Genomic DNA, 13227 nt, shown 5'->3' on the forward strand with positions numbered 1-13227 from the left:
TACCTGGCACCTTGCTTGGAGCTGTGAGGCAAAATAAAACGCTACCCGAAAAGGATTTCAGAAAAGGGCTTCGTATTTTTGGCAATTCTCTTACAAATTTCATGCCAAAAAAGTTAGTTCATGGAGATACCGAAGTAGCTATTTCTCTTGGAAGTGTTATTTAAAAAAAAACAACCTGAAATAGCTCTGCTGTGACCCACTGAGAAAGTAAAATAAAATAAAATAAAAAATAATGATTAAAAGGTGTGTTTTAAAAAAAAAAGTGTTTCATTTTGCAGCCCTACAAGTAATTAAATATTGATGCTTTTGCTTTCCTGTACAGCCAGAACCAGGGGGCATTTTACACCCCATTTTACACCCCGTACACACCACCGTGGCACCTCAAAAGCAGAATAGCTTTAAAGCTTATTAAAAAATATTTTTTTAAAAAATTTGTAGTTAAAAAGGGGCTTTAAAAGCCTAGCTAAGCCAGATATTTTGGGTTTTTTTTGGCAACAAGCCCAAACGTTACTTGAGTAAGCCCAACTCCGGGCACATGCTGTGCAAAGAAATAAAAATTGTGTTTTGTGTGGAGAAGGGGGAAAAAGAAAACTGAGGGGAAACCTGAGGAGAACCTGAGGGAACCCGCCTCCCCCCCCCGCCGCCCAGAACCGCGTTGACAATCCCCTGCGGGGGGTGAGACGCCAGTAGCGGCTGCAGCGCGGTAGGTGCCCGCAGGGAAGGCAGGCGCCGGCCGGACGCAGCCACGCAGTCACGGCAGGGGCAGGACCGCCCCCAAGGCCGCAATGGCTCGCGGGCCGCCCCCGGCACCGCCCCCCGCCGCTCGCCCTGACCCGACCCGCCCGAGTGGCCACTCGCCAGTGGGTTCCGCCGGTCGCCAGGCGCCTCGGCCAAGATGTCGGCGTTCAGAGCGAGCCGGGTGAGCGGCCGGGGAGGGGGGGAAGGGCTGGGAGTCCTGGGGGGTGGTAACCGGCTGGAGGGAGCTGGCCGTGCGGGCAGCGTCCCCCGGGGCTCCCTGCCACCTCCCAGGCCTGGAGACGGCCCCCCAGGCCTGGAGGCAGCCCCCAGGCGCAGTGTGTGCCTTCCCCGCCTGGCTGCTGCCTTCCCTGTCTGCGCTGCAAGTGGTGTTTGCTAATCCCGGGTCTAAAAGTTGCTTTCTGAAGGACTAACCTTCCTGTTAGGAATTAAAAATACTCCTCATGCAAGAAGATGTGGAGCTGTCGATAACCTGTTGGGAAGGGCGAAGGGCTCACAGCTGAGGCAGTGGACTTTCCGTGCTCTCCCTGTCCCCAGAGCCACCTCTGAACTGGGGGGAAAGTGAAGGGCATTTGTTCAGGGACGCAAAGCTCCAATGAGTAATACATGGCCCATTGAAGAAATACCATCCTGAACTATGAATACACTCTCACTCAGCAGTTCAGTATTCAGCGCTTCTATGCCTAGCAGTGGTCTTCCTGCATTTCTTCACCTTTTAACTGTATAGATGTTTTCAGTATTCTCTGAAAATACTTTTTTTTCACTGTGTTGACAGCCATTATTGCCTGTGTTCTTCATGCTTCATGGTGCTGTTGTGCTGCGGTCAGGCTAGTAGCTTTATGGGACTTGTGCAGCAAAGAGGTCTTGCAGCTCATGTTCTTTTTCTCTTTAGCAGATGCTCCAAGCCATTGCAGGGCATGGATGGAGATCACGTTCCAGTAAACCTGCTCAAAACGTACACATAAGCAAACCTGCATCTGGCTTTAGCTTTGGTAAGTATTGCAGTTATGAAAGAAAGAGAACAGTTAAAGACAAATTGCAGTGTTAGGGGGAAAAAACAAACGGCAAACAACTGTATTGCAGTTCAGTATGAATTTACAATTAAGGTGTTCATCCTGAATAAATTTCTATTTTTTTTTTTTAAGAATTATTTGAAACCCCAAATTACTTTCTTTTCTAACTCGGGAAGGCCCAGGTATTGACGTGATATTTATGAGATTTTCTTTTTTTAACTGATGTCTGCCTTGAGCTTGTGTGACTGCCAGAGTTGCCTTAGCTTTGAATAACTAACTCACATTGGCTTTTAAAATGTTAAAATAACTCTATGTAGTCTTAACTGAACTTAGTTATAAAGAAATATTATAAAGAAATTAATCCCCGGTGTATTAGATACGTAAAGGCAAATTTAGTGGGTCAGCAGGCCAATGCTTGAAACTGAGCAGCCAGATTCATCAGATAAGCAACATTCATCTGCCTCCATCTCCTTCGTTTAGTTAGCACAGCATGCTTCTCTTTTCTTTTGGTAATACCTTGTATGTTACATGGCGCTTCCTGCTTGGTTTTCAATATTTTTGGAAGAATTTTGTCATAAGTAAGTAAGCGCACCGTAGGCATCAATTAGAGATCAGTGGAGCTTTTTCTCTAGAGAGAAGGAGGATGTTGAGTTGCTTTGGTTTCTGGAGAGGCCCGGGAAGGTAAGTCCTGGTGCTTTGGATTGTCCTGGAAGGAACTGAGACTTGTTTTCTCTCTTCTCATAGTCTGACAACTGGCAAAATTGGTGACTTCTTTTTAACTTTTTTTTTTTTTTTTTTTTTTTTTTTGTAATAGAACTTACTGATGAACAGAAAGAGTTTCAAGCTACTGCTCGTAAATTTGCTGTGGAGGAGATCATTCCTGTTGCTGCACAATATGACAAAACTGGAGAGGTAAATCTACCATATGGCAGGGGAAAAGAGAGATTTTGACCTTAACCTGTGTAAAATGCAAAACGTTAACTATGATGAATCAGATAGTGATTTTCCCTGTTTGTTTCAGTATCCTTTTCCACTCATAAAACGGGCTTGGGAACTTGGTCTTATAAATTCACACATACCAGAAAGCTGTGGTAAGTAAATCTTTTTAATCTGTAAAATAAACCAAAGAAAAGGCCTTAGAGGGGATTTATGTGTGTAATGATGGATTCTGTATAAAATGAACAGTCGCATACTTCAGTAATCTAAATTGAATCAGTACACAGGTTGACACATACAAGTGCCACTAGGGGTGGATGTAATCACCCAACAAATTAGGCTGTGATTTAGTAATTTATAACCAGATTTCCTCCTATGATTACAACTGCCTAATGTTCCCCTGGTGTGCTGTGTCATCTGATGAGGCAGAGAAACTAGACGGTCGTATTTTGACCTACTCTGTGACACAGGCTGGAGCAATTTAAGACGTTAAGCCAGAAGGATGAATTTCCCGTTCAGAGGAGGTGCAGAGGATCAGTGCTTAGGTATATGAGTAACGATGGAAAAAGTGTTAAATTTTAGATTTTCTTTTTCACATGTATATGTTACCTGAAAACAAAGTTGGGGAAATGTCCGTAGCAGGCCCTGGGGGGGGGGGGGTGTTTAAGACTTATTAGAGGGTATATCTTGTATCAAAAATTGAATTAAAGAGATCAAAGGAGCAGTTGTGAGGATCATGTTTATTCAGCCACAGACACTCAAGGCTGAAACAGCTGGACTACTGCAATGTAGAATCACTTGGTTATTAAATTAAAACTTGGAAGTGACAAATTGGACACCACTGCTTTACAAGGTCTGGAAAAGGAGATCAATACTGAGGTCATAGAGTTTATTGATAATGCTGACTTACGTGCTACAGAAAAGACGAGGCTGGAGGAGGTGGTGAAACTGAGCGACTGTTAAATGGCAGATGAAGTCCAAAATAGGAAAAGTGATGCACACAAGAAAGGGAAGAAGCAATCCAAACCTCACAGAAAAAATGGTGTCTTCTGAACTAGTTATTACCTGTGAAACAAAGAGGTACGGGGGTTATAATACTGAGTTCTGTGAAGATGTCAGCATAATGACCAGAAGTGGTCAAAACCATCAACTGAAGGTCAGAAATCAAGAAGGGAACAAAGAGAAAAGCAGAAGCCATAACTATGCTGCTGCTTGCCCCCAAATTGCTCTTGCCTCTCGTTCATTATGCAGTCGGATCCTTCCACCTCAGAAGGTTGTTGTGGAAATGAGGGAGGTTCCTAGAAGGATGACAAAGATGATGAAATACATGGAACAGCTTCTGCATGAGAAATGCCTATCATGCCAGTGTCGTGGAGAGTGTGAAAAGGGATGACATCTCATTGTCCCCTTCAGTACAATGAGAAGGCATCAGATGGAGTCGGCAGACGGCGGGTTCAGAAGAAATGAAAGGAGATGGTTCTACACTCAGTGTGTAGTTCATTTGTGAAACTCGTTGCCCCTGGACGGTATCAATGCTAAAACTGTAAACAGGTTCAGAAAGAGACTGGGAGAATTCACAGAAGAAACATCTGTCAAGGGCTAGCATAACAAAGATAGTTTTGGCTGGGGAAGTCACACAAAGGCTGCGAAAATATTTCAGGGAAGCGTTGCTGCATTGTTACTGTGTTTTTACGCACTTCACAAAGTGTTGGCTTCTGCCAGAAGCAGGTTACTGGGTTGTTTTGCTAACTGGTATGGACGCGTTTCTTTTCTTCCTTAGTGGTGTGGAAGCTCAGCAGCCCTTGTGGCCCTTTCTCTGCTTCCTAAGAACTCTTAAGGAAATTCTCAGATGTAAAGTAGTCAAAAGGTCCCACTGGTACATTTTGTGCAATTTGTCCGACACCAAGCACACCATCACCCTGGAACTGCAAAATGTAATTTTTAAATCATCTGTCACTAATCTGACAAAACTTTGTTTAAAAAGCTGGCATGGGAATGTCTAATTGTACGCAACACTCGGTCAGAAGTATGTGAGGGCATATGATTTTGATAAGTAGGTTTTGTAAATCACTAATATGTTGCAATTTTTTAGCTCATTTTAGTCCATGAAATGTTTCAACTGTAGGTGGTCTTGGCCTTGGCAGTTTTGAAGCGTGCCTTATTACAGAAGAGTTGGCTTACGGCTGTACCGGGGTTCAAACAGCCATCGAGGCGAACTCCCTAGGGGTCAGTTCTATCATTTCTTACCGCCTTTAGACTAGAGTCTGTGCCCTTTAGAAAGATGGATTAATGGTCTAAATATTTTCTTTCAGCAAATGCCAGTAATCATTGCAGGAAATGAGCAGCAACAGAAAAAATACTTGGGAAGAATGACAGAGGAACCAATGATGTGTGTAAGTATAACTTAGGTGCATTGCAGACTGTTCCCAGATTGTATTAATTGCGGTTTTGGTTGGGTTTGTTTTTTTTTTTAAACACTGATATGTACTCACAGTGTAGCCTGTTTTGGTTTGTAAATAAACAGTGGCTTTTTCTGAAAGTCAAGGAATATTGAATTAAGTGCATTCAATAAGCAAACAGAAGGTAGTACCCGGAAAACCATGCTGAGTCACTTACCAAAAAGCAGTGCCTTTTATTTCCCTTTCAAGAGAAGGTGTGGGAGTCTAAGAAAAATGCAAGGTTTGTATGAGCGCAGACTCCACTCAGATGGGCACTGATCTGCATTTATGGATCTTAAACATTATACAGGCGCCCTCTGTTAAGGTAATAAAGATTCATGTGCAGTGTGTTAAAATCTGAACAAGTGAGCCTCATAAAATGAAGAGCACAGCAACCATAAAGTGTTACTCTGTGCTCTTATTTTCAGATTTGAAAGGTGTTTGGCTTCCATATCGGAGTTGTGAAGCATAAGGAAGTGATGGCTTATGAAAAGTTACAGAATGCGTCTGTTTACCATTAAAATTAAAAGACAATTGTAAGAATTATTATGGATTTATGAGGAAAATCGACCCCTACATGTTTGGATTCTTGTGCAGACCCTTGTTGGGCCTTTTGGATGCGTTCTGGGGTTTTCCACGTGGTTCACTTAAAATGTTTACAGATCAGTTTGGTGCACATAATTTGCAGTAATTTCTGGTTGCTTAAAAGTAGAACTTTATTCTTCAGGATTCTGCGTTTTCTTTTCTTTTAGGCTTACTGTGTAACAGAGCCTGGAGCAGGCTCTGATGTGGCTGGTATAAAAACCAAGGCTGAGAGGAAAGGAGATGAGTACGTTATTAATGGCCAGAAGATGTGGATCACAAACGGCGGGAAAGCAAACTGGTGCGTTGACTTGCCACTGGCATTACATTTTCTGTTGTTCTGTTCTGTCTTGGGGGAGGCGTGTGTCCTGTGTGCAACCCCCCCAGGGAATGGGCTCTCAGTTGTGGCTGCTATCACACTCCTCAGGGAAGGGCAGCAACACTTAACTGTCACAGTACTCCAGAAGCTCGTGTTACAGGGGAACTGGCTTTGTGGGTGCGGTGGCCGACATCAGTTGCTTCTCATTGGACTAGAAACAGCCCTAGCTGTTAGTGAAGACAGAAAAGCTCCAGGCTTGTGCTTGTGCATTTTATTTTCTTAAGGGAAGACGCTTTCCAAGTGTCAAAGAGTGCAGGTGGTGCTCTGGTGTCTATGGAGGTGCTTTACAAGATGCACCTCTTGCATCATGTCTCACGTAAGATCATGCTCATCCCCAACACTAAATTCCTTCTAAATCCAGAGGGAAAGCTGTAAGGTTTTCTTTTCTCATTACTTCCTTGTTCAAGATAGAATGATCAAAGAGAAACTATCAGCTATCTCTTGATGTTACTGAACACCGTAAAGGTGATACACAACTCTTTAATTGATAACAGGAAAAAAACTATTTACAACTTCAAAGAGTAAAACCAAGATAGTAAAACCAAGAGGATAATCGAACATTTTGCATGCAATACTGTATTTCCCAAGCAAACATCTTTATCTGCGTGCTGGCAATTGGTTTCTTTTGTGTTATTTGTGAAGCTGATTGTAATATTAAGACTTACAACACACGGAAAATGTGGAGAACCTTTGCATGTTGATCTGAAGGAACTGAATTAAATCTTGACTTTTGCAGCAAGAGATGCATTGACACTTTTGCTCTCTTGCTCCCTCTCAGGGTTTTACTTTTTTGGAAGGGCCAAGAATAAAGGGTTGCTAACTTATTCAGTGGTTTATTTCCTGATACCAACACACACAAAACCAAAACCAACATTTAACGTATGAGCTAAAAAAGTGTCTGATTGTTAATTGTGAGGATGAGCTGACTCCCCTCGTATTTGTTTTACACTAGGTATTTTTTGCTAGCTCGTACCAATCCAGATCCAAAAGTCCCTGCAAGCAAAGCCTTTACTGGATTCATCGTGGAAGCAAATAGCCCTGGAATCCAAATTGGAAGAAAGGTGAAGAGTGCATCTCTTATTTGACAAGCCAAGAATTCACTTCTAAACCAGTAATGCAAAAGAAGTAAAGAACAAGAACGTGCCATACATTGCAAGAATCCAGTGTAGCTGGACCTTTGTAAACTTTGCTTTTCAGGAAATGAATATGGGTCAGCGCTGCTCTGATACAAGGGGTATTGTCTTTGAAGACGTAAGAGTTCCAAAAGAAAATGTATTAATAGCCGAGGGAGCTGGCTTTAAAATCGCAATGGGAGCTTTTGATAAGACCAGGCCACCCGTAAGTAGCAGAAATAAGTTACTTGCAAAGTACAGTAGGAATTTCTGATTTTCATTCTGTGCTATATTTAATTCAGGTAGCAGCTGGTGCTGTTGGGTTAGCAAAAAGAGCACTCGATGAAGCTACTAAATATGCTTTGGAGAGAAAAACCTTTGGGAAACCAATTGTTGAAGTAAGTTAAATATATAAAAACAAATACATCAAAAAGCTGTGTTTTGATACTAGATGTCCCACTGGTGAATTTTCGGTGTTCTTCCTTGATACTTAGGATGTGTGAGTTGTTCTGTGCCTGCCATTTCTTGGGTTTTCAAGTATATAGGTCCGCACTGTCTGAGTAAATCTAGCTATGCAGGAACTCCTGGGATTCTTCCGTAACTTCTTGATGAAAATAGTAAAATCGTAAAGAAAACTCCACCCAAAATCCTGAAACTCCTGTACTGTCAGGACATACTTAAATTCTTCAAGTCTCATGCACAGGGATTTTCAGGGAAGGAAAAACACCTCTGTGAGGTATGTGAAACAAGACTCATGGTATTAATATGAATGGAAAACATGGCCAGTCACACTGCTTGTGAATAAACAACTAGCGACATAGAGATCTCACGAAAAGTAAAGCACAACTTCAGTACTTCATCCCTGTGGCTTAAGTGGATTTAGAATTAACAACCTGTCTAACTCAGCATAGAGTTGAGAGCCTGATCCAGATTCTGTAGAACTCAAAGCTTCCTGAGCGTGTTGAATTTGCAGATTCAGAAGTATGAAGACCGTATTCTTGGATGTCATAGAATTTTAAGCCGGCAAAGTTAACTGGGTTTATTTCATCATTTACAGCACCAAGCGGTGTCTTTCATGCTTGCTGAAATGGCAATGAAAGTGGAACTGGCTAGGATGGCTTACCAAAGGGCTGCGTGGGAAGTCGATGCCGGTCGCAGGAATACCTACTATGCTTCCATCGCAAAAGCGTTCGCGGGTGACGTTGCAAACCAAGTAGCTACAGATGCAGTGCAGATTTTTGGAGGAAATGGATTTAATACTGAATATCCTGTAGAAAAACTAATGAGAGATGCTAAGATCTACCAGGTGAGTAAAAGAGGGAGTGATCTTCAGAGGAATGCATACATTTTATAGAAAAGAAACTAATGGCTACTGATTGAAATCATGATGTGAACATATGGAAAAAAAAATTGAGGGTGAGAGCAATAATCCTTCCATTCAAAGAAAGGGCATTCAAACGAGGCAGATTCTTACATACAAAACTCTTTGGGTTAGATCAACAACTTAACCTACATAAGACGACTGTAGTGGTGCGTTTTTTTTCTCATGTGGTAACTCTGAAATGCATGGACTCTTCATTTTAAAGCTTTTGAACTCTTAGAAAAAAAGGACTGTAGAAAAGAAGCATGGCTATTTTGATGACTTGCTTTGGTATTCTGTCAAGTGGAGATGCCTTACGTGTAATGCTGTTCTCTTCATCGCTTCTTGCGGTGCTCTAAACTGTCTGTCTGCCTGAGACTTTGGTATAAACTGGGCAGATTACTTCAGCTGAGATATTACCATCACTGAGTATCATGGATTCATGATCTTGCATATGCTGTATTAACAGAAGTGCGGCGCAGTCAGGAGCGATTAACCCTTCCTTTTTTTATTATTTTTGCCTTCTCCAAAAGAACAAAATATGCTCATATTTAGTCGTGTTTAGTCCATAGTCACCCATAATCCCCCGTTCTTTTTCTGCGGTATTATTACCAAGAAAATATTCCATGTCGTAAGTGTCCTCTTAGCATATACGATGCTGCAGTTCTTTATCCAGCAAGACTGACTGATGTTTAGTAAACTCAGTAATCTTTATTGGAGCAATTTGCCACAGCAAGCTTTAGCAGAACTGGGAGCTGAAACGCTTTAAACCACTGAACTGTGTTGCCCTTGAATCACATTGCACTGTACCGTTGGAGTCCGTGGCTGCCTTTCTGCGTTACACCTACATAAGTCTTCGGTCGTGTAGCTCTGACTTGGCTGTCAGCAAGCCGAATAGATCAGGGGCGAGACACAGAATGTTTCTAGAGGAAAACGCAAGAACGCCTGGTTAAAAAAAAAAGGTAAAAAAATAATGTGTTGAAGGGAGTACTAGTGAAGAAGGAGCAGTGGTAATAAATGGATGAATCTGAATATTTGCTGTGGCCTTGAAAGGCTAGTCAAAGAAAATACAACACTTGCAGCCCAGGTCACCTCCCTGCCTCCACCCTCACTTTCAAAACCGAGATGATGTATTTGCTTCCCCAGAGAATCCATTTTCCCCATCCTTCATCCGCTATGTCTGTTAAGTTTGTGAGAACCTTACAGAGTTTTGATGAGAGCATCTGGGAACACAAGACTCTCTCTCAAGATCTTGTATGTAGTTTATTGCATTTAGCCCACTGTAGTTAATCAAAGCACGCTCAAATTTTCTTCAGTTTTCTCTCTCTTTCTGCACGTCCTAATCCACTGTGGATTTGTGCTATGAAGGTTGACAAGTGTAGAAAGATCTGTGAAAATATTTTACAAAAATGATCAATCTTGCAATTCTTCTTTTCAGATTTATGAAGGGACTGCTCAGATTCAAAGGATGATCATAGCTCGTGAACACGTTGCCAAATACAAAGCTTAAAGAAACCTACCAAGCACATCTGCCTCTACTGTAGTGTTCTGTGCTCTCACGGAAGAGGATTTTAGTGCATTTCTCAATACAATTAAAGGCGTGCATAAACCCCTTTTCCTGAAATCTTTTTGTGTACGTGATTAAGCACTGCTTCTGTACTCCCTGCCCATTCCCTCGCTTCATTTCTTCTAACAAACCTGGTGTTTTCTAAACATTTCTGAATTCCAAAGTGATCGGTTGTCCTCTTCCCCCACTCTCTTTCAGTCAGACCTTTGGCTTTTGGCAGGTGGAGAGGTAAAAACCAGCCCTGTAAAATTTATGTGATCAAAAAAGTGAACAAAATGATTATTTTTTTCTCTTTTTGGGTCTGTGAAGGCATTCAGCATGTAACGAGGAACATCATTTTCGGGGTATTTCCGTATTGTTTATAATGATACAGATTCACTCCCAGTCTTTTATCACTGGGGTTTGGGTGGCTATCATAGTAATAAATCTCAGGGAAGCCGTAAAAAGCGATTCTGCTTCCTCAGGAACACCATGCTGCTGCAGCACATGGTCTCTAGGTCACCACTTCCTAAAATAAATATGCTAACGCTTTAGTTCTGTGGCCTTCAGAAACTTTCATCTTAAAAAAAAAAGACAGTGAATACATACTGGCTTCTTTCAGTACCATACATTCTTGTCAATTACAAGACAGATTGGTGTTTTTCTCAAACAGTGGCTCTAATTACTACTTGCAGATTCTCTGAATTTTACAGACACTTATGAGCCAGCGTGAACAATAGCTTTTGTTTTCATCGGGCTTCTTTTCAGTGACTTAATCATCTGATTCACCTGAATCTGCAGCAAAGACAGAAACTGTCATTCAGTGCGGTTTATCTCTGTGCCTGAGAGGAAGTTACTTGTTTTCTTGTGCCTTAAGCAACACTTGTTTATGGATGAGTGGCAAGTACAGCTCTTGAGAAATACAGGTACGCATTTTTTTATCACCGTGGGGAAAAAAAGAAGGATGAGCATTCAGTTTTAAACATGTTTTCATTTGAACTGATCCTGTGCAAAAGAACCTGTAGGAAACGGCCTTATTTTCAGGTATAACAATGCTGTTCTAAACTTGGATGTTCTAAACCCCAAATGGCCAAATAGAGTAAAGGGCAAGAAATGAGAACCTCACAACACCATGTTTTTTCACTGTAAAATTAGATGATCAAGATGTTGCTTCTGACAGCCGTTGCTGCACTCTAATAAAAATGTACTTATAAGCAGAGAGGTGCAGTTGCTTTTATTCACTTTGCTTGTCAAACCATTCAAATTGTATTTCGGGTAAGTTGTCCTGTGTCTGAGGTATGCTAACAGCTGTCCTGCAGGTCTCACTGTGCTACAGCCCGTGGAGCTGAACAGCCCTTCCAGGTCAGCAATACCACGTGCTGCTGTCTGCACGTGTGTCAGATTTAAGGATTTAGACAGTACCCAGTAGCAGTAAGAGTATCGGCTTATTAGCGAAAATGGCCTCTTTCACTATTAACACTTCTGAACCCAGCAGATGTTTCATTAGGATGATACGAGTGAAAATGTGTAGCTTTTCCTTAGGAATGCCTTTTAACATCACCTTAATTTCAAACCCAGTATATTTAAACCTGTTGCTCCTTTTCATCAGAATATTCACTTGACTACATTTCCTGAGGAGGAGGAGGAAGTTCTGTGAGGGTTTTTGTGTTTGTTTTTTGTTTGTTTTAACCTGGATAGGCCCTTCTTTCAGCACTGGCACAATGCACCTTCCCCAGACTTCTTGGGGATATCGCTTAGCACTGGCAAGGTCACGCATGGAGTGCTGGGATTCCCCTGTACAAGAGAGGACATCCTGGAGACAGACCGGGGACGGGCCGCCGTGGTGGAGGGTTTGGAAGATGAGGAAAGGCTGAGAGTTGGAGCTGTTTAGCCTGGACAAGAGAAGGCTCAGGGGGATGCGAGCTACGTGCGTGAACACCTCATGGGATGGAAGCATAGGCAGCCAGGCGCTCCTGGCAAGGAAGCGTCATTAGGGTCTGCAGCACGAGTCTGATGAGGAGCAGCTGAGAGAACTGGGGGTGTTCAGCCTGGAGAGGAGGGGACTCGGGGGGCGGGGACACACCTTACTGCTCCCCACAACTGCCTGACAGGAGGCTGTAGCGAGGTGGGGGTCGGCCTCTTCTCCCAGATTAACAGGTCACAGGACAAGAGGAAACAGCCTCAAGTTACAACAGGGGAGGTTTACATTGGGTATTACTAATAAAAGAATAAAAAAATTGCCTTGCTGAAAGGGTGGTCAAGCACTGGAACAGGTTGCCCGGGCAAGTGCTGGAATCACCGTCCCTGGGGGCATTTAGAAAAAGTGTAGATGTGGTGCCAACATCCCCCATAACCCTTCAGACCCCTCCCGCAGGCCACCCCCCAAGAAAACACCCATCTGCTCCGAAAACAAACCCGAGAAACAACCCCACCAAAAACCAAACCAACCAACAAACAAGCTCTATATTTTAGATTTTTCTGTAATGGTCGGCATCAGAGACATGTCTTCTTGTAGCGTCTACAAATGGCACTCTGGCCCGGCACGGATCACGCCCGCCAGAGTGCAATGCTGGTGATGAAGAGCGCGATCAAAGTTTGGCTTGGGAAGGAAAGAGGTTTATTTCTGGCGGGGGCGGGGAGCAGCTGCCGTCACCTGCTCTGGGGCTGAGCTGCGAGCCCGACTTCACAGGAAGCTGTGAATTTCTCTGTAAGTACCTGCAGGGCGAGGGTCGGGAGGATGGGGCCGCGCTCTGCTCCACGGCGGCACAAGAGGCGCCGGGCACACGCCGCAGCACAGGGAGCTCCTTCTGAACGTGAGGGGGAAATTCCGTGTTTGAAGGGTGCCGGAGCGCTGCAGCGGGCTGCCCGCAGAGCTGCTTCTCCGCCCGGCCGAGCCCCTCAGCACCCTGCCCGAGAACAGCTGCTTTAGCGGGGGGGTTGGACGAGCCGATGGCCAGTGCTGCCCCGCAGCCCGGCCGCGCCGCCCTTCTCCTCAGCGGCGCGGAGGACACGGCGGTTCCGGGCGGGACCCTCCCCCCCGCAAGGCGCGCGCGGGCCCGCCGGGGCCCGCCTGGCCGCGGCGCCGCCTCCCTCGGCCGGCGCGGA

The 13227-nt window shown here is 43.8% G+C and overlaps 1 protein-coding gene and 1 long non-coding RNA gene across 4 annotated transcripts; one reads left to right on the plus strand and one right to left on the minus strand.

The window, feature by feature from the left end:
* Positions 1 to 798: 798 nt before the first annotated feature.
* On the plus strand, positions 799 to 11341 carry ACADM (acyl-CoA dehydrogenase medium chain). Of its 3 annotated transcripts, none has more exons than XM_040585782.1 (12): positions 799 to 919; positions 1649 to 1748; positions 2584 to 2681; positions 2791 to 2860; positions 4831 to 4931; positions 5018 to 5098; positions 5896 to 6026; positions 7057 to 7165; positions 7302 to 7442; positions 7519 to 7614; positions 8274 to 8522; positions 10015 to 11341. In XM_040585782.1, exons 1-12 carry the CDS (start codon positions 896 to 898, stop codon positions 10084 to 10086), a joined length of 1272 nt encoding a protein of 423 aa, XP_040441716.1. In that variant the 5' UTR covers positions 799 to 895; the 3' UTR covers positions 10087 to 11341. The 3 variants fall into 3 exon arrangements, with proteins under 3 accessions (XP_040441716.1, XP_040441717.1, XP_040441718.1); XM_040585783.1 differs by having other exon boundaries at positions 803 to 919; positions 1652 to 1748; XM_040585784.1 differs by having other exon boundaries at positions 821 to 910; positions 1652 to 1748.
* LOC121084413 lies at positions 3368 to 13178 on the minus strand. The gene is made up of 2 exons (XR_005826721.1): positions 12838 to 13178; positions 3368 to 3770 (listed from the first exon to the last, which is right to left on the minus strand). It is a non-coding gene; the product is annotated as an uncharacterized LOC121084413 (long non-coding RNA).
* Between the last annotated feature and the right edge of the window lie 49 nt (positions 13179 to 13227).

This window comes from Falco naumanni, chromosome 3 (genome assembly GCF_017639655.2).
Source record: "Falco naumanni isolate bFalNau1 chromosome 3, bFalNau1.pat, whole genome shotgun sequence".
NCBI lineage: Eukaryota > Metazoa > Chordata > Aves > Falconiformes > Falconidae > Falco > Falco naumanni.